This window comes from Phycodurus eques, chromosome 3 (genome assembly GCF_024500275.1).
Source record: "Phycodurus eques isolate BA_2022a chromosome 3, UOR_Pequ_1.1, whole genome shotgun sequence".
Classification (NCBI taxonomy): Eukaryota; Metazoa; Chordata; class Actinopteri; order Syngnathiformes; family Syngnathidae; genus Phycodurus; species Phycodurus eques.
The window spans coordinates 8,106,744-8,130,360 of record NC_084527.1 but is presented as its reverse complement, the minus strand read 5'-3'; the positions used below and the strand labels follow the sequence as shown (position 1 = coordinate 8,130,360).

Below are 23,617 nucleotides of genomic sequence, written 5' to 3'. Positions count from 1 at the left end.
GGGATTTGGGAATGGAAGGAAGGGGGGAAGAGGGTGGGAGTGGATTTATGGTATCTCATGAGAATGATGTGATGTGCTGCAGAGTACATCCGGAAGCTTGTTAAACAAATTAGTTTTTTTGTTCCGGAACCGTGGAAAAATTTTCCATTATAACTGTTGACATTTTAGTTTATTTATTTATTTATTTATTTGGGTGGTGTGGGGGCGGGGGCGGATAGCGCAATGTCACTCTCCTCTATGGCCTTTGCCAATGATATTCCCAAGGATCGCGACTCCTTTAAAAGGAAAAAGCTACAGCAGCCACATGTGTGACTGAATTAAAGAAAAATAAAATCCAATACATTCAACAAACAGGAAAATAAATAATTGTATAAAAAATAGCAAACCAAATAAGCAAATAGAGATAAATTAACCAATAGAGAAACACAAGAAAAAATAACATAACAGAAATACATAAAAATAACATAAATACACTAATAAAAAGATTCACTTCCGATCCAATACTGATATTGCAGCCTTTGGGCCAATACCAAAATTGGTCCGATCCGATACGAGCAATAATCATACATAATTTACTTATTTTGTAGTATGGAATGTTAGAAAAGGTTTAGCAAGTGCTATTACTCAAACAGAGAATAATAATCAGCAACTGTAGGTATGAGGAAAAACTGAACTATTTATTAGTAACCAATGGGTTACAAAAAGTAACTGCTGTGCACGTCTTGACCTCTTAGGGGCAGTGTGGTGCACGCAATGAGATACACACTTGCAGTAACAAAGTAGAAGTAGTCACGATCGAATCATTGTTATTATAACTCGTTTTTCACAGCGTTTGAATATGTGCAAGAGAGTATTGTTATATTGTCTGTTTGTATGTATTTATACATCGTTTTTGTACCAACATCCATTATTTTGAGAGATATAAGTGCCGGGAGTTCGATGCTAATTTTCATTGGCTCGTTAGTGGTGTTTTTCAGTCAATTGCGTGTTAGCTTTGAGCTAGCGATTTTTGTGAACAAAAACGAAGAAAGAAACGAAGTCTGACATGTATTTGAATATTACGTGGGTGTAATTATTGGTATGTGTGTTTAGTTTTATAGTTAACTTAAGCTGGAGTGTCAATAAACGGCTTTCAGCAAGCAGTTCACTCTTACTTCTTGCACCTTAGCAACCTGGTGTTGTGATCACGTGGGCGCTGCTTGATAGAAGTGCTAGAGCGGATTATGGAATGGACTGTTTAGAAAAACCAAAAAAGAAGGAATGATTTTAGATCAAGTCGATCCTGTAGTGTTTTTTTTTGTTTTGTTTTTTTGTGGCTCACATCGGACCAACGTCGATCTCAAAGATCATATCGGGAAACTAATAAAACACGCAAAAATAGACGAACACATTAATTAATAAATACAAAACAAACGCATATCACTTAAATAAATAGGGAAACATTCAAAAGAGAAATGCCCAGATCAGATAAATACACAAACAGATAGATACTACTCCAACAAGGGAAATTCTGTAGTTCGAGTAAACTCCATGAAAAAATAACATTACAAATATGAAACATAGCGTCCATTCACGACTTTAAAAAAAAGGTGAAATCTGAAGACCCACAATGCATGGTGAAATAAATGAACACAAATAACCTGATAAACATGCAAAGAAAGAATACAATAACAAATAGATAAACCTAAGAGATAAATGAATACACAAATAAATACAACACATACAAATACATGAATAAACAAACACATACACACCAATAAATAAATACACAAATTAATCATTGTAATTTCTGATTACCACTAAATGTGGATCATATGATTCTTATTTCAGTTTTTATATATTAGAAATATTCTTCATACCTTATTCGGGCACACCACAGGCAAGAAATATTCATAATAAAAATGTTCTGAGCAGGATGAAGTGCGGTTTTATGCCATGGCCAACAACTACAACAAATAAACATACAGTTAAATGCAAAGCTCTCTGACAGCATCAATCAAAACTAAGCACTCATTTGTGTAGCTGCAGCTGCTGAGGGTGTTATTCACTTGCACTGTCTTGGTTACAATTCCAATCAAAAGTGACAATTGAAAGGGTTATAAATGCATATATGGAGGGTGTGCTTGAAGGCAGTGACATTCATTTGGTTGGCTGACTCATATTAAGCCACAGCCCAGTGAGCTGCACATATAGCAGTGACTCATCCTCAAGACCCCCCCTTAATTGCAAAAATCAGCTTTCATGATGGAAAGTCATTAGTCATTTAAAGTTTGATTCAGGATTGAATGGACATCTGCAATTCTCCGGTGACATCTGCAGGCCGGATGGTGTAGTACAAGTTTAAGCAGAAATAACCAATACAAATGGCCACTTCGTAGTGGACATGACGCTTTTACTGACGTGTGACAGTTCCAAATGAATACGACTTTGTAGCAGGAATTAAGAGTAATACAGTGTTATATTAGTCATACAGCAGTGGCAGTAGGGGAGTTATCCGTTGACCCTGTAACTTTATAGTAAATTGACTTATGAAAGATGGGTCCAACTCCTAGCTTCTCTGATGACATGTTGTCACAAAGTGAACTTTCACACACAGAACACAAACGGAACACAGTTGCAAACCCGCTTTAAGTCTGGAAAACGTATGTCAAAATAATCATTATTACACTTTCAAACAATTTAATAGATGTAGCTAGCTCGTAGCTAGTCTGGATGAACAGATTATTTTAGCAAAATATTTTGCTCACTTACTTTATGTAACCCGTTTACCACAATCCAAAATCTGGACAGTGACAGGGGAGAGCGCCATGTTGTTCAAAGCAATGCAACACAATTGACTATTTGCAGTATTTACCATATGGAAGGGGTAATTTTAACAGAGACCTTCCACCCATCCATTTTCTGAGCCGCTTCTCCTCACTCGGGTCGCGGGAGTGCAGGAGCCTATCCCAGCTGTCATCGGGCAGGAGGCGGGGTACACCCTGAACTGGTTGCCAGCCAATCGCAGGGCACATACAAACAAACAACCATTCGCACTCACAGTCACACCTATGGGCAATTTAGAGTCTCCAATTTATGCATGTTTTTGGGATGTGGGAGGAAACCGGAGTGCCCGGAGAAAACCCACGCAGGCACGGGGAGAACATGCAAACTCCACACAGGCGGGGATTGAACCCCGCACCTCAGAACTGTGAGGCTGACGCTAACAGAGACCTAAAAACAAAAAAAACTATATATATATATATATATATATGTGTGTATATATGTATACACACACATATATATATATATATATATATATATATATGTGTGTATATATGTATACACACACATATATATATATATATATATATATATATATATATATATATATATATATATATATATATATATATATATATATATATATATATATATATGTATGTATGTATATATGTGTGTGTGTGTATATATATACATACATACACTGCGTGACCAAAACCGAGAAGCATATGCTGTTTGCTCCCAAAATTCTCAAAACATGCATTTTAGGTTCATTGAAGATGAAGACTCTAAATTGTGAATTGGTGTGAATGTGAGTGTGAATTGTTGTTTGTCGACTCTGCAGTAGATGTGCCCTGTGATTGGCTGGCGGCCTCTCCAGGGTGCATGATGGTCACTGAGCTGAAGTGTCACAAGTTTTGCTGACGTAACTCACTATCATGGATTGAGGTCTTGAATTTTGTTTGACTTTCCAGGCATAATTTCCCAGATAGTTTTGGTTGAACTCCAAATTATACCATTTGGGGTGTTCCACTGTAAGATAGTTTCATACACTTTCTCAAAATGTTGAACGATCCTATAAATTGTCTGTGAGCCTGGACCAGGAGTAATTTCATCTTCATTAATAATGCTTTGACTTTAATTTGACACATTTTCCATTTAACTTCCCCCTGTGATGACCCAATTTTACAGCACTAAAAGCAAACAGTAATAATATAAAGTGTGTGAGTCATACTTGACGCTGGGAAACAAGAAGTAAGACCCTTGGGAGGGTTTCGGGAGCTGATTTACATTTCAAGTAAATATATTTCATCACCCTGCCCAATTGCTGCGAAATTGTTTCGAGGCGCGACAAAGGCCTGGTTGCATGTCAACAGATGAATGGCAACGGAAATCTAGGCTGATATGTTTCATATCACACTGTCCTAATCCCACCTGCGCGCGCGTGTACGTGTGTGATTGCATTACATGAACTGACAGCCCCTCAGTGCTTTGATTGCAGCTGATTTATTTGGGGAGAGGCAGCGGGAGTGGAAAGGACAGGACAAGGTCATGCTAACCCAGCCGCCGAAGATCCACTCCTCTCCTGTGTCTCCCCGCATAAAACAAACTTTTTTTTTCTTCTTTACTGGCATGTTGAGTGAGCGTGGTGCCACTTGGAGGAGCCACCGCTGCATTATATTGCAAAGAGGGTGATTTATTTTTTTCTTTTTCTTTCTTCCAGTCTTACTATCTTTTCCCCAGACTTGTTTATATTTGAAGAGACAGCCATTTCCAATTTTACAAGGAAAACATACAGTGGTACCATTAAGGTTGGAATCAGTCTTTTCTGGAAATTTTGCCAACCTCCATTTTGTTTGAATTAATGCCATATAACATATTCTATTCATTCCTGAATCAAGCAGTCACCATCAAAAAGCCCTTATTCACTGTGTAGGGAATTTTTTTTACTGAAATTCCTGACATTGATACAAGTGTTTAAAAAAAAAAAAAAAAAAAAAAGGTAACCGCTGCTAATATGCAATTATAAAACCAATAAATGGTGCACTGACCCTTAGGTGTGATGACTCTTAGTCTCAAGTGTCATTCAAATGTAGGAAGTGTTAACTGTTAAGCGTTCATAGTAAAATGTAAAAACAACAATTTATGCACTCACCCTTGGGCTGGGAAATATGGCCTTAAAATAGTATTTTTTCCTACAAAAATTTGATTTCTAATTTCAATCGTTCCCTTTGGTTATAGAAGAAGCAAATCAAGATGACATTATTCAAAACAAGTTTTTTACCCCCTTGGGATTTGCTTTATTTTCTCTGATGTTTTTATTCCCCAGCATTAACTTGTATTAAGTTCCACAGAAATATATATAGTATATAGATTAGGAGCTGCACGATTATAGCAGGGTGAAAACTGCTTATTGACCCTTTAATAAATTAACATTTCACACGTTCAAACCGTCCTTTTGTCTTTTTTCATGTTCCCTCCTGCTCTGTCATGATCTTTTCTCTAATGTAGCGTACAAGTGAGGCAGGCCATCTCGGCATAATATGCACGGCTTGGAAGCACATACTGTACCTTGGCTCAGAAGTTTCCAACGTGTCGATAAAAATGACAGATTTCGCAACATATAAATGTGCATCACGACTTTGGCGGTGTTCAGTGTGATTGACTCCCATCCTTGCCTTCCATGGGGCTCCTTTCTTATCATACGGACAAAAGATGTGAGAATGATTCCACATTTGTTGTCTGATTCTTAGCAGGAATTTGTCACTTTTTGTTGAAAAATGATCGTCAGAGGGGTAAAATGTTTTTTTGCGACATAAGACGCTAAATTGGCAACAGTGACTGTTCTTTTGTAAATTAGTTAGTTAGCCATGTTGTTAGTGCAAGCTTTGAACTATGAAAACTGCAAAAAAAATTGATGAAAAAAAACAAAACGTCCTGAGTAGTACTTTAAATTAATTGATAAAATCGATTAATCGTCCAGCCCTAGTAAAAAGTGATACAAATTGTCCTTAACTTAGAAGACAAGTGATTATGGCTTAGGAGGTAAGTCTTTTCACATAAAGGCTTCACATTAATAGCTTCACCGCATTATACTGAGCATCCAGGACGGGGCACATGCTTTCCTCCATTCCAAGTACTTTGGTTGCCATGGAATCCAACATGAAATGATAAATATCACCCATCAAAGAAGTGGGCGAGATCGATGATATGACTGGTTGAACTTCAATGTAAGCCCTCAGTGCTAGCGCAGATACAGCTTCACAAAAGCTCTTTTTGACAGGTGCTCCATTCTCGTAAATAAGAATCTGAGCTTGGCTGTTAGTGACGGTAATGCACAAGCGCCTACTGACTTTTTTTCACAAATGGAAAAGAAAAAAAACCCTCTTGATTAATATGGTGAGTGTGCCGCTTTGCTTTCAAAGGGAATAAAAGCTTCAACAAGCTCATCTCCACTGATTGGACAGCTATGATAAAAGACTCGAGTTACTTTCAAAGGATTATTCAATAGGCAGCCTCGACATAAGGGGAAAAAAGACGTTTCAGACGGAAAACTGAAATTCAGAAGCCCCGTTAGACAGCCGTGACCTTCACTGGCCGGGTGGGCCCTTGTAGCCCAGATTGTTTTTTTTCCTCCCTCTAACTTGCGTAATGTGATGAACTGTCACTACAGTTTTACTGATGGATGTATCAGTGGAACAAAATGATATTCCCAGAGGGCAGAATTAAAGTCAAGCTCTTTTAGTTCATCTAAACCAGTGGTTCTCAAAGTGTAGTACGAGTACCACCAGTGGTATGCGGGCTCCCTCTAGTGGTATGCAAAAGAATCACCAAATTAAATGTTCAAACTGTGCATCTTGAGTTTTTTAAAAATCTAGACAGTGTGAAACAGTACATTTATTAAGCGCAGTTCAGTTGTATTTATCTTTTAAGTACAATACATTCACATTGAAACTTATAGATCTGTTTGTTTTCAAACATTTATTTAGATACAGATTTTATTTAACTTTTATATGCAATACATTTAAATTGAATCATTATTTGAGTACAGCTTTTTATTTTCATATATTTACGAGAAGTGTTTATGTTCAAACTGTGCATAATATAACAGGGGCTTACATTAAATACTATACTGGGAATAAAACCTCCGCCTGTTTTTGATTAATTTTTAAGCCTGGTATGCTACTGTATTTTATTATTGGTCATTATGGTGCTACTTGGGTAAGTATTTTTTGAGGCGGTACTTGGTTTAAAAAGTTTAAGAACCACTGAGTCTGTCTTCAATGAATCTACCATGCGTGTTATTGGAATCTGGGAGGAAACCTGAGTACCTGGAGAACATGCACACGTCACAGGAGAAGGCTGGAGCCAGGATTTGAACTCAAGACCTCTGAAATGTGAAGCGGATGTGCTTAACCTGTCGACCACAGTACCGCCGTTCAACCAAAATGTCTTGGAAAATTATGATTAAAAAATCAAACAAAGCTCGAAGTTCAAACTAGGCATGACCTCAGCAAACATTGTGACACAGCTCAGTGTCATGGTCTGTGTTTTGGTTTGGGTTGGGTTTAGTTTTGTTCCATGTTTTCCTGTGTTCCATGTTTGTCGTGTGCTCATTAGGTTGTTTTGTCCACCTGTTCTCGTCTACTTTGTGTCGACCAATCAGCTCTCTCCAGCCACTGGTGTCTTGTCCAGGTGTTCCTCGTTGTCTCGTCAATTTGTTTGTATTTAGTTCCCTGGTTTCTTTCAGTTCTTATCGGTTCATTGTCGTTGTCACATGTCTTTGCCAAGTCATAGTCGCCAGTTGTCTTTATCATTGTGGTATGTCATTGTCAGGTGTCATTTTCCCTTTCTATTCCATGTCTTACTCACAGGTCCTAGTTTGTTTCCAGTTTTAGATATTAGATTGTTTCTTTGTTACTTTGATTTGATTGGTATCTGTTGTGGGACTTTGTTCAGTTTTCCCTTTTTGAAGATTAAATAATATTATTTTGAGACTCCCGCACTCCTGCCTTGCCTCCCTGCTTCCCTGCAATTGGGTCCACCATGTTCCTGCCTTGCGTTACTCACCCTCGCCCTAACCACGTACGTGACACTCAGTGAGCTTCGAAAGGTTTACATTGATTGCAGTTTTCTTGAGCCTCAAAGTCTAGAGGTTCTGTTTTTGAATCTCGACGAAGGCCCTAAGTCGAGGTACCGCCGTAACCATAAATTGCGACTTGCTGCGACAAAATGTAATCACAATGAACATCTTTGGAATAATACCTACTACCCGAGCAGGCTGCTACATGTAACCTGATCATAACGTGTCTTTAGACTTAATGAAGCAGCATGCGACAATACCAAGTCATTTTTGTACTCCTTGTCCCAAGTAGCTGTAAACGACTGTATGTTTGTGGTCATGACGTCGCATATGCCTTGTAGTACTACGTTACGTGCATCAGCTCCTCTAGAAAGACAACACTTGGGGCTCTTTTTTCGTGACCTGCGTAAATGCGGCACGGCATGTAGCATAAATCTGCACGAAGGCAGGTTGGAGTGAGTTTTGGTAATTTCACTGATGCGTGCAAACTGGCGTATTTAAAAAAAGAAAGCAGTCTGCGCCGCTGTGGGGGTGAACACAGACGACTTCATTCGCCGCCAATCAAAGCGGCTCTTCTCAGTCCCTTTAAATGCCGCGCATTGACAGTCTCACATGGCGACATCTCTGCGGAAGAGGTCAATGCGTAATTGCAGCGATCCGTGCTGACTCGAGCATTGTCACTGCTTTTGGCCGTTGTGGCAACCGACAACGTGAGCGGGTTCCCTTAGTTAATACAGGATGAGCTGGTAAAAACAGCTTGCAACTTAAGCTTTTGTGCTCCGCCGCAGTTGCAATGTCTGAAACTAGAGCCCTTGGTTTTGCCCATTGTTTAGTCCGCTAATATGGAATGTTTTTTTATTTTATTGAATTTTTTTACAGAGCTCTCAGTGCCATGAGATACATTAGGCCGCAATTGCGGTTTCTGTAATCCGTAGTTTTTTTTTTACGGGAGCAGGTGATTGGCCCACTGCCCAACCCCAGCACATGGTATTCCTAGGTGCTCTCCAATCCAAGTACTACCCAGGACCGACCCTGCTTAGCTTCCGAGATCGGACGAGATCGGGCAGTCTCAGGGCAGTTCCCGGGATATCGAAAATTACCTGATGAAAATATCTTGCGTTCACGCCATCGTCCACCTTAACCATTGTGGACAACTTCCTGGCTGATCTTTTGCTCACTGACTTGCCCTTTAAAGAGGCAACGACGGCTCCCTGCGAGTGATGTGCAGCCTTCTCAAAACTAAAGGAACAACTTAACTTTGAGCTCAGACAGAAATCAACCCCCTGTGGTCACACCGCAGGCACACGCTCCGTTCCCACCAGTCTGTCACGCACACCGAGAAGCATACAGACGAGAGTAGTCCCCCACTTAAGCCTGCTCTCCCCGGTCACAACATTATTCTTTTAACATTCTGACTTTTTTCTTTTCTCTCATAATAAATGAGAGTAATAATAATAATAATAATAATCTGCCTTTCGTTGCAGAGGACATTAAAGTTGAATCTTATCCATGTCACATTTCGGCATTATTCTCCTATGAGTTTATTATTGTTTTGAAACACTACAATCCCTCTCTCCGAAAATATAACTTCATTGTCTTGTTTTATATAGATGTTTTCTTTTGACATTGACTTTATTCTCGTAATATTATGACTTTATTCTCGTAACATTGCAAACTTTTTTTTTCATGGAATACTACGACATATTGTCGAAGTCTTTTTCTTGGCATTGTGACCCCAAATCCTTTGTAAGAAACAGTTGTTTCTTACAACCCCAGTTCCAATGAAGTTGGGACATTGTGTTAGACATAAATAAAAACAGAATACAATGATTTGCAAATCATGTTCAACCTATATTTAATTGAATACACTACAAAGACAGGATATTTAATGTTCAAACTGATAAACCTTATTGTTTTTAGCAAATAATCATTAACTTTGAATTTTATGGGTGCAACATGTTCCCAAAAAGCTGGGACAGGGTCATGTTTACCTATGTTTTCACCTTTTCTTTTGACAACATTCAGTAAACGTTTGGAAACTGAGGACACTAATTGTTGAAGCTTTGTAGGTGGAATTCTTTCCCATTCTTGCTTGATGTACAGCTTCAGCTGTTCAACAGTCCGGGGTCTCAGTTGTCGTATTTTACGCTTCAGAATGCGCCACACATTTTCAATGGGAGACAGGTCTGGACTGCAGGCAGGCCAATCTAGTACCCGCACTCTTTTACTACAAAGCCACACTGTTGTAACACATGCAGAATGTGGTTTGGCATGGTCTTGCTGAAATAAGCAGGGGGCGTCCATGAAAGAGACGTTGGTTGGATGGCAGCATATGTTTCTCCAAAACCTGTATGTGCCTTTCAGCATTAATGGTGCCTTCGCAGATGTGTAAGTTACCCATGCCATTGGCACTAACACAGCCTCATACCATTACAGATGTTGGCTTTTGAACGTAGCGTCCATAACAGTCCGGGTGGTTCTTTTCCTCTTTGGCCCGGAGGACACGACGTCCACAATTTCCAAAAACAATTTGAAATGTGGACTCGTCGGACCACAGAACACTTTTCCACTTTGCATCAGTCCATCTTAGAGGGGCTCGGGCCCAGAGAAGCCGGCAGTGTTTCTGGGTGTTGTTGATAAATGGCTTTTGCTTTGCATAGTAGAGTTTCAAGTTGGACTTACGGATGTAGCGCCGAACTGTATTTACTGACATTGGTTTTCTGAAGTGTTCCTGAGCCCATGTGGTGATATCCTTTAAACATTGATGTCAGTTTTTGATGCAGTCCCGCCTGAGGGATCGAAGGTCACGGGCATTCAATGTTGGTTTTCGGCCTTGCCGCTTACATGCAGTGATTTCTCCGGATGTTCTGAACCTTTTGATAATATTATGGACTGTAGGTGATGAAATCCCTAAATTCCTTGCAATTGTACGTTGAGGAACATCGCCCTTAAACTGTTCGATTATTTTCTCACGCACTTGTTCACAAAGAGGTGAACCTCGCCCCATCTTTGCTTGTGAATGAAATGACTGAGCAATTCAGGGAAGCTCCTTTTATAACCAATCATGGCACCCACCTCTTCCCAATTAGCCTGTTCACCTGTGGGATGTTCCAAACAGGTGTTTGATGAGCATTCAACTTTCTCAGTCTTTTTTGCCACCTATCCCTGCTTTTTTGGAACATGTTGCAGCCATAAAATTCTAAGTTAATGATTATTTGCTAAAAACAATAACGTTTGTCAGTTTGAACATTAAATATCTTATCTTTGTAGTGTATTCAATTAAATATAGGTTTAACATGATTTGCAAATCATTGTATTCTGTTTTTATTAATGTTTAATACAACGTCCCAACTTCATTGGAATTGGGGTTGTGCAAAACAATCTATCCTTTTCGAGTACATATCCACTGTTCAGCCATACATAGCCTGCGTGATAACCAGCTCCTCCCCTTTGCGTACGTCCTTTCTCAAGTCTGCGGTAATTACCTGGTTGGGCTGTCAGTCGGCATCTATTTATTGGAGAAGGTCTTGCTCATTGGTAGCTGGTCGCAGTTTTGCTGACAGGGTCAAGAGGGGTTCCCCCCACCCACCCACATATGTCTCATGTTTCAAATGGCAAGCGAGAAGGAGCCTGCTATTATTTACTCGTTGTTGGCTTCAGGTATTATTGGGGAACGCTTCCACGTATCCAACTTTATCGAGAGGACGGTTGCCTGCTGACCTGTTGATAGAAGAGGAAATGTGATCGGAATGCTGAGATGCAAATAGACCGTGTGGGCACAGTTCAATCAAGTCGTGGTGCAATTAGATTTGTCTTTCCACTTTCAGTTCTTCGGAATTTTTCACTCGACGTTCTCCACTCGGTGCGGGACATTCGGTTCAGTCATGTCAGAAAAAGATAATAAAAAGAGAGGGAGGCTGGGGGTTATTAGGCCTGGTAAACAAAACAGGCTTGTGTAACTCTGGCTGTTAATTCACTGATCTTTACCTTTTACAGCCTAATGCATTCTAATAGGCCAGTGAATCCTTGTATGAACCCCCCCCACACACTCACACTCACACACACACACACACACACACACACGCATTATATACAGTACACACACTTGGTTGTCAAGGAAATCACACCACCATGGATCAACCCAAAAATCTTAATGTGGTTTTTCAATTGTTAATGTACATATGCTATTAGAACGTCTTGTCAAGCTTCTTGCCCAACACAAAAATAATGTTCTTCTTTTTCTTCTTTACCAGCACACTTCCTCTGTAAGTGAGCCCTGCCTTGTTTTCGGAGGTTGCGCACACCATGCAAAAAAATGACCTGTCCCTTGATGACACCCAGTGGGACAGCGTGAGTAAAATGCACCTTATTCACATTTTATGTCTTTTTTTAAATGTTTTATTTCAATCCCAGTTTTCGCTTCACCAATCATTATGAAAATTATTTTTAATAAGGCTTTTGTACAAGGACCCATATTCAGGTTTTTAACCAAGATTTTACAATACATGGTTGTGTTCATTGGCCGCTCAATGCGATGAAGTCACATTGTACCCTGTGCAGAAAACCGGCCCCAGAGCATAATGTGTCCTTCTCAGATGATGTCAGAGTTGTGTGCGAGCTATCCATCACTCACCCCGGGCCGTCTGGATTTAAAAGACATTTCCTGGAAGTCCTTAGCAAACAGCCGGACAGGTCGGCGCAGCCGTGTTTAACTGGAGATGCGGCTTGCTTTGACCCGCTGCGGACGGTGCCGGGCTTTTCCTCTCAGGCATGAATAAGACATTCGATTTTTTTCAATAGCTGTTGACCGTGAGATGGAAGTCTCCCAAATGGGCTGACATGAGTGAGGAATTGCATTTGGTACACAGATGAAGTGCGTGGGAGGGGGAAAAAAGGCCAAAACGGTAATATAAAGTGAAATATAAACAGTTTCCATTGTTACTGTGTGTGTGTCACATGACTTGAAAGTATGAATCATGCGGAAAGATGAGACTGAAATGTCAAAACGACTATTAACAGTCGGGTTATGATGATCCACTGAGTTTGGAAACCAGGGGTTACCCCAAAGAGCCTCAAGTTTCAGTTGATACAAATACACCATGTTCAGTGGATATTAAAACACCCCTGTTCAAATGCCATTTTTTAAATATTAAAACATTAGACCATAGTAAATTATTAGAACATTTTGTCCACCATTAATGTGAGCAATAACCTGTACAACTCAATGGAACAGTTTAAAAAAAAATCTTTTGAAGATTGGAAGTAAAAATATGAAACTCAAATAATGTGGTTGTGCAACTGTTCACACCCTCCTTCAACTGGAATGCGGCTGTGTTCAGAATCACTTTCACTTTTAAACTCAAATATCAACGCTGTGTGATGACGATAATTTTAGATTTATATTTTTATAGGAGCTATATAAAAAATATTTACAGCAGCATTTTTAAAATTAAAATACAAAGAAAATGATTGTTACTAGACAGAATCAGATCTATGTTTTCATAGCCATCGCAATATTTTCACATTTTGCTATTTTGAAGAGGTTCAAACGCCTACGTGTGCTCTCACTGACAAACCAATATTGATAAGCGTTTGTTCTCAGTATGTAACAATGTATTACAAGGTAAAATTACATTTCCACAAATCTCACAATGTCATGAAAACAAGGCATTAACATTGAAATCCAAGGAATGCATAGTTTATTGGGAACTTTATTCTGACCTGCACACATCAAGCAAACTCGGTTTAGCAAAAATAATTCTTTGTCAATCATCTGTTCAAAACATTCCTCTCACAGTCCAAGGTTGTCGACACTATGGTCACTAAAACTTATTTCCATTACAAAATGGAGGAGGCATGGTATAAAGTGGATGTTCAGTACCTCATTTGAAGGACAGTTCTGGTGGTATCTCCAGTAGAGATAGTCGTTATTCACATACTGTAGTCTTATTAAACATGTTTTAATTGGTTGTTTAGATTCATAAAGTACTTTTCCTTAAACATGTTTATGAATGTGTGTCACCAAAAGAAAACATCAAAATTCAGTTGAAGTCTTGACTGGGGTTTCTTTGGCTCAGAGAATAGCAAGTAAAGCTGTGTGCAGCTTCTTTGCATCGAGGGTTAAACTGAGGGAATTGAGGCCCCTGATGAGAATGCCCCCTATAATGTTTTTCTAGGCACGTCCAACTGATAGGAGCCCCGGAGATGGTCCCCAAACACGCGGGAGGGTCGATACAGAACCTCCACTGGCCTGCCTATGACCTGAGGTCCTGTACTTTTGAAGAAGAGTGCTTTCCACGGTTAAAAAGTTCTTGAAATTGTGCAAGAATTGTGCAAGAACTAACAACTAATAAGAACATTGTACAGAGTACAGAGGCTACTCTTGCAGGAAGAATAGGAAGGCCAGGCTGGAATTTGCTTAAAAAAATTACAGATTAGTCTGAACAATTCAAGTTCAAAGTTTTATGGACTGATGACACAAAGGTACCTTACCAAGGTAATGGAAAAGCTAAAGCTTCAGAAAAAAATTATCTGCTCATGATCCCAAAAATACAGGCTCATCTGCCAAACCCCCCCCCCCCCCCCCCCCCCAGTTTACTCATCTTCATTGATGGACAACATGATGGAAGCAGCAAAATGAACTCAGAAGTCTTCAGAAACATTTTGTCCACCAGTTTCAAGAAAGATGCAAACAAATTGATGGGGAGATCCGTCATCATGCAGCAAGATAGAAACACATTGCCAAACCAACAAAGGGGTAAAAAGTTGAAGGTCAAGTCAATCTCCAGACTCAAACCCTATGGAGCATGTATTTTACCTGCCTACCTACCTAGAGTTTAAAGGCGTACCCCCCACCCCCTCCACCCCACCTGCCAAAAAAAAAAAAAAAAAAAAAAATCAACTACTTAAAGAGGCTGCGTTGAAACCTAGGGAAAGTCTTAAAAGTATTACAATTTGTCATCTTTGTCATCAAGTGTTGTATCCGATAGAAGTGGAGGTACCTGGAAATAAAAGCTGAAGTGTTAAATTTAGACGATAAACCCATGTTTTTCAGTCCACAGCAAAATAAAAAATGTGGCCTCGCTCTTCCTATACTTCTGGCGGGAGTGTGAATATATTTATCACAGCCGCAAGGTGCTGAAAATGTTGCAGATTCATCTGGAAAAAGGGCTTGACTCTAACCTTGGAAAAGGACGTTAAGCTGCGGGCACTTTGGTCCCAACTGCACAAGCATGCATGCGTGCAAACCCTCTGTAGGATTCTTATAACCTTACTTTCAAAAGGGACGTATAATGGAAAATATATTTTCTAATTGCTTGTATACAAATAGTAATGACTGTGTAGTGCCTGCCCCCCCATCAAGTGTGAATTTTTTTGTTATTCACCTATTACTAAAAATGTGTCTGTCAGTGAGCCATACTACAGCTATTCTGTTACATAATAACCAACCCCCACACTGAATTTCTCTGCCCATGACATGATCAACTCAGCTGGGTGAAAATCCAGAGCCACTTTCAAGCGAGGGCCGCAGCCCGGCGTATATTTGCTTGGGGTGAAGTTGTCGACACAGTGGCGAGCGGGAGTATTTGTGTTTGGTGGTGTGTCAATTCGCCAACAGTATACTGTATGAAATGCTCCCTCCATGAGTAAAAATGCAATCATTGTCATTATGTGCGCTCACTTTCGACTCACTCTAGTGTCTGCTCCTATATGGGGTAGGATATAGCTGCATAGTTATATAGTTTTATATATATACAGTAGATATAGACACTGGCAGGTATGTTTATTTTTATTACATTTATTTTATTGTTATTTATTTATTAATTTTGGCGGCACGGTGAACGACTGGTTAGAGCGTCTGCCTCACAGTTCTGAGGTCCGGGGTTCAATGCCCGGCCCCGCCTGTGTGGAGTTTGCATGTTCTCCCCGTGCCTGCGTGGGTTTTCTCCGGGCACTACGGTTTCCTCCCACATCCCAAAAACATACATGGTAGGTTAATTGAAGACTCTAAATTGCCCGTAGGTGTGAATGTGAGTGCGAATGGTTGTTTGTTTCTATGTGCCCTGCGATTGGCTGGCAACCAGTTCGGGTGTACCCCGCCTCCTGCCCGATGACAACTGGGATAGGCTCCAGCACGCCCGCGACCCTAGTGAGGAGAAGCGGGTCAGAAAATGGATGGATGGATAATTTTTTGTATTTCTTTATTTAAAATGTTTTGTTTATTTTATTTTTTTCATGGGCATGTTTCAGGCATGTTTTTTAAATACCTGGCAACTGTTTTAAATTGTGAAATAAAACACACCCTTCACGCAATACAGTGGCTATGAGTAAAGGATATTGGACAGATGGCTTGATTAGAAATAAACAAGAGGGTTATGTGCAATAAATTTCGCAAGGTCAGCCCTAGTTAATTACTGGATATCATCATCAGTCAAGCTGTGTGACACTATCGGGTAAAGGTGGAGAAAAGAAAGGCGTGCACATCAAGAGGACAGGTAATTAAAGGCGGCAAAGTTTAGGACGCAAACACGGAGGCCCTACGGAGGTAGCGCAGGGAACGCGTTCATCAGCGCGGTCCCTCTCATGACGCTCTTGGGGGTAGCCCGTCCAATCAGGCGCTGCTATTGATGAATAGTCATGAGTCACCTTATCAGTGTCGCCATGGCAACACAGATGCAACCGTAGCCCATGTGAATGCGTCGAAAGAATGGGTCAAAAGCACCTCGCCGTCTCCTTCTCGCGCACACACATCTTGGTCTCCACTTAGAGCGCCCAGAGTGGGCTTGGAGCCAGGTGACCATATATAGATGATGGAGAGGGATTTCATTGCATGCGTGGTAATGGACAAAAATTAGGATTTTAATTTGTTAAGTCAAATGAAACCGCAATAAATAATCTTTTTCTTTCGGCATGTCCCTTTAGGGGTCGCCACAGCGCGTCATCCTATTCCATGTAAGCCTATCTCCTACGTCCTCCTCTCGAACACCAACTGCCCTCATGTCTTCCCTCACAACATCCATCAACCTTCTCTTTGGTCTTCCTCTAGCTCTCCTGCCTGGCAGCTCCAACCCCATCATCCTTCTACCAATATACTCACTATTTCTCCCCCGGACATGTCCAAACCATTGAAGTCTGCTCTCTCTAACTTTGTCTCCAAAACATCATACCTTGGATGTCCCTCTGATGAGCTCTTTTCTAATTTTATCCAACCTGGTCACTCCGAGAGTGAATTTCAACATCTTCATTTCCACCACCTCCAGCTCTGCTTCCTGTTGTCTCTTCAGTGCCACTTTCTCTAATCCGTACATCATGGCTGGCCACACTACTTTTTTATAAACTTTGATCTTCATCCTAGCAGCTGTCACATAACACACCTGACACCTTCCTCCACCCGTTCCAACCTGCCTGGACCCGTTTCTTAACTTCCTGACCACACTCACCTTTGCTCTGGACGGTTGACCCCAAGTATTTAAAGTCCTCCACCCTTGCTATCTCTTCATTCCTCTGTTTTCCAGTGTATGCCTCCATCTTTCTAACTGTTCCTCCACCTGCTCCCTGCTTTCACTCCAGATCACAATGTTATCTGCAAACATCATTGTCCGCGGGGATTCCAGTCTAACCTAATCTGTCAGCCTATCCATCACCACTGCAAACAGGAAGGGGCTCAGGGCTGATCCCTGATGCAGTCCTACCTCCACCTTAAATTCGTCGGTCACACCTGCAGCACACCTCACCACTGTTCTGTTGCCCTCGTACATGTCCTGTATTATTCTAACATACTTCTCTGCCACTCCAGACATACGCATGCAGTACCACAGTTCCTCTCTGGGTACTCTGTCATAGGCTTTCTCTAGATCTACAAAGACACAATGTAGCTCCTTCTGACCTCTGTACTTTTCCATCAACATGCTCAAGGCAAATAATGCATCTGTGGTACTCTTTCTAGGCATGAAACCATACTGTTGCTCGCAAATACTCACTTCTGTCCTGAGTCTAGCCTCCACTACTCTTTCCCATAACTTCATTGTGTGGATCATCAACTTTATTCCTCTATAGTTCCCACAGCTCTGCACATCACCCTTGTTCTTAAAAATGGGCACCAGCACACTTTTCCTCCATTCCTCAGGAATCTTCTCACGGGCTAGAATTCTATTAAACAAGCTGGTCAAAAACTCCACAGCAACCTCTCCTAGATGCTTCCATACCTCCACAAGAATGTCATCAGGACCAACTGCCTTTCCATTTTTCATCCTCTTTAATGCCTTTCTAACTTCCCCCTTATTAATCATTGCCACTTCCTGGTCCACCACACTTGCCTCTTCTACTCTCCCTTCTCTCTCATTTTCCTCATTCATCAACTCCTCGGAGTATTCTTTCCATCTATCTAGCACACTACTGGCACCAGTCAACATATTTCCATCTCTATCCTTAATCACCCTAACCTGCTGCACATCCTTCCCATCTCTATCCCTCTGTCTGGCCAACCTGTATAGATTATTTTCTCCTTCTTTAGTGTCCAACGTGGCATACATGTAATCATATGCCTCTTGTTTGACCTTTTCCACCTCTACCTTTGCCCTATGTCGCATCTCTTTCGCCTCTCCTCGGTCCTCTCAGTGTCCCACTTCTTCTTAGCTAACCTTTTTCCTTGTATGATTTCCTGTACTGTGAGGTTCCATCACCAAGTCTCCTTCTCTCCTTTCCTGCCAGAGGATACACCAAGTACTCTCCTGCCTGCCTCTCTGATCACCTTGGCGGCAGTGGTCCAGTCTTCTGGAATCTCCTCCTGTCCACCGAGAGCCTGTCTCCTCTCTTCCCGAAAAGCTGCACAACACTCGTCTTGTCTCAGCTTCCGCCACATGGTTCTCTGCTCTGCCTTTGTCTTCCTAATCTTCCTCCCCACCACCAGAGTCATCTTACAAACCACCATCCTATGCTGTCTAGCCACACTCTCCCCTACCACTACCTTACAGTCAGTAACCTCCTTCAGGTTACATCGTCTGCACAAGATGTAATCCTCCTGTGTGCTTCTACCTCCGCTCTTGTAGGCCACCCTATGTTCCTGCCTCTTCTGGAAAGAAGGTGTTCACTACAGCCATTTGCATCCTTTTTGTCCATTACAATCTGCACCAATCACGACTCTCTCTCTGTCTGTCATGAACTACTTCGTCTAGCTCCTTCCAGAATTTCTCTTTCACCTCTAGATCACATCCTACCTGTAGGGCATAGCCACTAATCACATTATACATTACACCCTCAATTTAAAGTTTCAGCCCCATCACTTGATCTGATACTCTTTTCACCTCCAAGACATTCTTAGCCAACTCTTCCTTTAAAATAACCCCAACTCCATTTCTCTTCCCATCTACACCATGGTAAAATAATTTAAACCCTGCCCCTAAACTTCTAGTCTTACTGTCTTTCCACCTGGTCTCCTGGACACACAATATATCAACCTTTCTCTTAATCATCATGTCAACTAACTCCCGAGATTTTCCCGTCATAGTCCAAATATTCAAAGTCCCCACATTCAGTTCTAGGCTCATTGCTTTCCTCTTCTCTTTCTGCCGAAGAACCCGCTTTCCACCTATTCTTCTTCGACTTCGACCCACAGTAGCTGAATTTCCAACAGCGCCCTGCAGGTTGACGGCGCCGGTGGCGCACGTTGTTAACTCGGTACACGACCGATCCGGTATGTAATTCTTTGGATGAACGCTCATATTTGTTTGGCAAAGTTTTAAGCCGGATGGCCTTCCTGACGCAACCCTCTGCATTTATCCGGGCTTGGGACCGGCCTACAGTTTGCACTGGCTTGTGCCCCCCATAGGGCTGCATTTAAACCGCAATAAATAATAATAATAATTAAAAAAAAACGTATGTGCAGGTGAAGGTCGGGAGGCACACGAGAGCAAAAGGGGGTGACCCGATATTAAATGAGGAGAGCCGGGAAATTAGATTGAGCAGCATCAGTGCAGGACAACATCATAAGAGAGATGGAAAAGTAACAGCTGCAGCAAATAAACAGTCATGATATGGAACAATGGAATGAAAAGGCGGATGATTCATTATAGCTCCTCTCCTCTCTTTGTACTTTGTGCTTGTGAGTAGGGATGAACCAAAGTACTTAGTATATTAATTTTGTTAATTTTGTGTACTTGTGTCTAAGCGAAGCATACTACAGTATTTGGTAGCAGAAGGTGCAATTCGTTTCGAAGAAGTCAACATCACAAGAGCAAAGTTCAGTGAGGGACAATTTTGCCCCCCAAAATGTATATATTTACTTCTAACATCGACTGGTGCAAAGTGAACGGAGTGATATTCCACAGATATGTACGGTAAAAAAACAAACCATGCCAAAAAAGGAATGTTTATCTTTTTCTTCTAAGAATGAATATTATTTTTTAATAGATAATCTGTACTTTACATTTGTTGCAATTTTTTTTTGTGAACAAATACTCAGTCAATAAATAAAGGACATTTCCTCATTGCCTTTGCCCCAACTTGATATTTATTCTTTAAAAATCTCAATTTAAACAAGGGGTATTTGATTAATGTGTCCAATGGGCCACATGGCAAATTGTGAAGGTTGTCGAGAATAGTCATGTAAAGTGCATGTTTTTTTCGAAGCTGCCACTGATGTATGAAAGTTTAGTATAGGATTTGACAAGTTGGTAATGTTTAATGTGTGTTTAATGTTTAATCAACAAGATTCATAGTACTGTAGCAATTCAATGACCATTAATAAAATACGTAGAAGTCAGTTTTTATTGTTAATCTGTAATATTTTTTAGCATGTGCTTTGATTTTTGAGGACCAACGGCTAATTTCTATTAGTTGTTCCTAATTGGGATTCACAACTTGGGACAAGAAAATCTGTCTCTTGCCTCTTGGCCAAATTCTGTTTTTTATTATTATTATTTTTGACTGCATCCCTGTCTTCCTATTTATTTTTAGTGGCAGAATCTCTTTTTGAACATTTTGAACTCATGTTCCCATGCCTTGTTGTTTAGATCACAATAATGCTGCTCGGAGGTCACAGCAAAGTTCAGCTTGGACGTTGTTGACTAGAATGCAGTTGCCTCGAGACGCTTCAACAATTGATTCCTCACAATCGACTGAATCGCAACGATCAAGTTATTGATTTGTCGTTTACAACCGTGCCCTGACATAAGGACACAGATCTAGACCACAATTAGTGTTAGCCTTTATTTTCCTCAACTGCCATGTGCATAATTGAAAGAGGCCTCTTTTTGATGACTCACCAAGTGACCAGTGGAGGCTGTAATGAATTTAAGGAAATTCGGTAATTCACCAGAAGATTTTACTCCATTATAAAGAGCGACTGTAACTGCTACCAGTGTCCTCTTTATCAGTGATTGGCCAGGCCAATTGATTTCTTTTTGAGCCACTGCCTATCTACCTGCTTCTTTATTCATGAGGGCGGTGAGCAATCCGCTGCATATTTGAAACAATTAAATAAGTTAGTAGCCAGCTTCATGCAGCGGGTGAGATTCTATATCTCTTAAACCTGCTGAAACATTTGTTTTAGCAATCTGGTCCCAAAATACTCGATTGTGTCTGTTTGTCTACTCGCCTGACCAAGCAAGTCCTGGCGTCATGTTGAGGTAGAGAGGTAAGCAGGCCCGCTATTTATTTATTATTTAAAGGTGGTCTAAAAGAAAACATCGCCAGCCACCCACCATTCTCATTTCACAGCCCGTTGAGCGCATTTAAAATGTGATTAATCTCGCAGGTGTTTGGCAGCATGCTCAGCGAGAGTGTTGGCTTGATGTATGAAGAGTGATGTGTGAACTCTTCTTGGGTAGGTCGTTATGGAGATTTCATGGCGCGATGAAGCCGCCATGTCATCGGTGTCAAAGTTTAGCAGCTTTCAATTCATGGCTGACACAGTGGATTTCCTTCCCACTTCAGCCTTACTGTATCAAGATGGAATAAATTGCAAGCGGGATGTTCTTTCTTTCTCTTCATTTCTGTTCTGTGACACTGAATTTTGGTACAAAATTACAGAAAATGTGCTGCATTCGTTGCCCTACACTGCTCCCCCCAAAAGTTCCAACTCACTGGTGATGATGGATGGATGGACAACTCATAATATGGGTTGTCTGGTATATGGTCTCCATGTCTCGCTACATCTTGCAATGAATTTGTTGCCATTTGTGTGTCTCTATATTCCTTACATTACACGATGCAATGCAGAGGTCTTCATTCTTCCTCGGCACCTTGGCCATGTTATCTTCAAAAGTATATGTTATTTGAGAGCTGACCATTCTGGGGGAAAAGAAAAAAAAAGCAGGAATGACAACATATCTGCATTTCTGTCTTAACCACGATCACTTTACATTCTGACCATCCTTTTCAGACAACACACAAGAAAAAAAGTTCAATAAAGTTCATCTGTTAAGAAAAAGCTGTGAGAGATCATAGTTCAGGGCCATATAACCAAATACCATATTTCATCATGCAGTGGCCTGGGGCATTTATTAAACAGGGGCACATAAGGCGACACGTCTTAGGGCGAAAGGCATTTTTTGGAATAATAATAAAACCCCTGGTGACACGCTTGGACGACTTGTTAGCAGATCTGCCTCACAGTTCTGAGGACCGGGGTTCAAATCCCGGCCCCGCCTGTGTGGAGTTTGCATGTTCTCCCCGTGCTTGCGTGGGGTTTCTCCGGGTACTCCGGTTTCCTCCCACATCCAAAAAACATGCATGGTAGGTTAATTGAAGACTCTAAATTGCCCGTAGGTGTGAATGTGAGTGCGAACTCCTGAAGTTTGCAGATGACACCACAGTCATCGGTCTCATCAAAGACGGTGACGAGTCTGCGTATCGACAGGAAGCGGAGCGGCTGGAGCTGCGGTGCGGCCGACACAACCTGCAGCTGAACACACTCAAGAATGTAGAGATGATTGTGGACTTCAGGAGGCATCCTTCGCCACAGTCCCTCACGCTGTCCAACTGCCTTGTGTCAACCGTCGAGACCTTCAAGTTCCTGGGAATTATAGTCTCTCAGGACCTGAAGTGGGAGTTCAACATCAACTCCATCCTCAAAAAGTCCCAGCAAAGGATGTACTTCCTGCAGCTTCTGAGGAAGCACGGCCTGCCACAGGAGCTGCTGAGGCAGTTCAACACAGCGGTCATCGAATCAGTCCTGTGTTCTTCCATCACAATCTGGTTTGATGCTGCTACAAAAAAGGACAAACTCCGACGGCAACGGACAATCAACACTGCTGGAAAGATTGTCGGTACCCCTTACCCACCCTTGAGGACTTGCATGCTGCCAGAAGTAACAAAATCCTCTTAGACCCTCCACATCCTGGTCACCAGCTCTTCCAGCTTCTTCACTCAGGTAGGCGCTACTGAACAATCCAAACTAAAACTAGCAGAACTAGCAGACATTCCAACAGCTTCTTCCATCTTGCCATTAAGTTCTTAAACAGTTAAATTTTTTGTAGTCTCAGCACCCTTTGCACAATTGACATTGCACCGGACTATTGCTCTATTAGTCATTCAAACTGCTTTCATTGCGAGAGAACTCTGCATCCTTTTGTCAAAATTGCCACAAAAAAAAAAGTACCACCGACATTACCAGATTACTAGCATCCTTTTATTGCTCAGTGACTGTTTTTCTTAATGTCTTTATGTCTCAAAAGTATTCTCTGTCAATTGAGTGTCTGTTGTCATACTAGAGTGACACCAACTACCGGAGACAAATTCCTTGTGTGCTTTTGACATACTTGGCGAAATAAA

The 23,617-nt window shown here is 41.2% G+C and overlaps 1 protein-coding gene across 1 annotated transcript in view; it reads left to right on the top strand.

The window, feature by feature from the left end:
* The window catches only part of pde4d (phosphodiesterase 4D, cAMP-specific), a 221,034-nt gene that overhangs the window by 5,748 nt on the left and 191,669 nt on the right, over positions 1-23,617 (top strand). The window contains exon 2 of the mRNA XM_061671884.1: positions 12,100-12,196. Coding sequence (XP_061527868.1) covers positions 12,152-12,196 — 45 coding nt within the window. The 5' untranslated portion in view covers positions 12,100-12,151. The remainder of the gene's footprint in view (positions 1-12,099; positions 12,197-23,617) is intronic.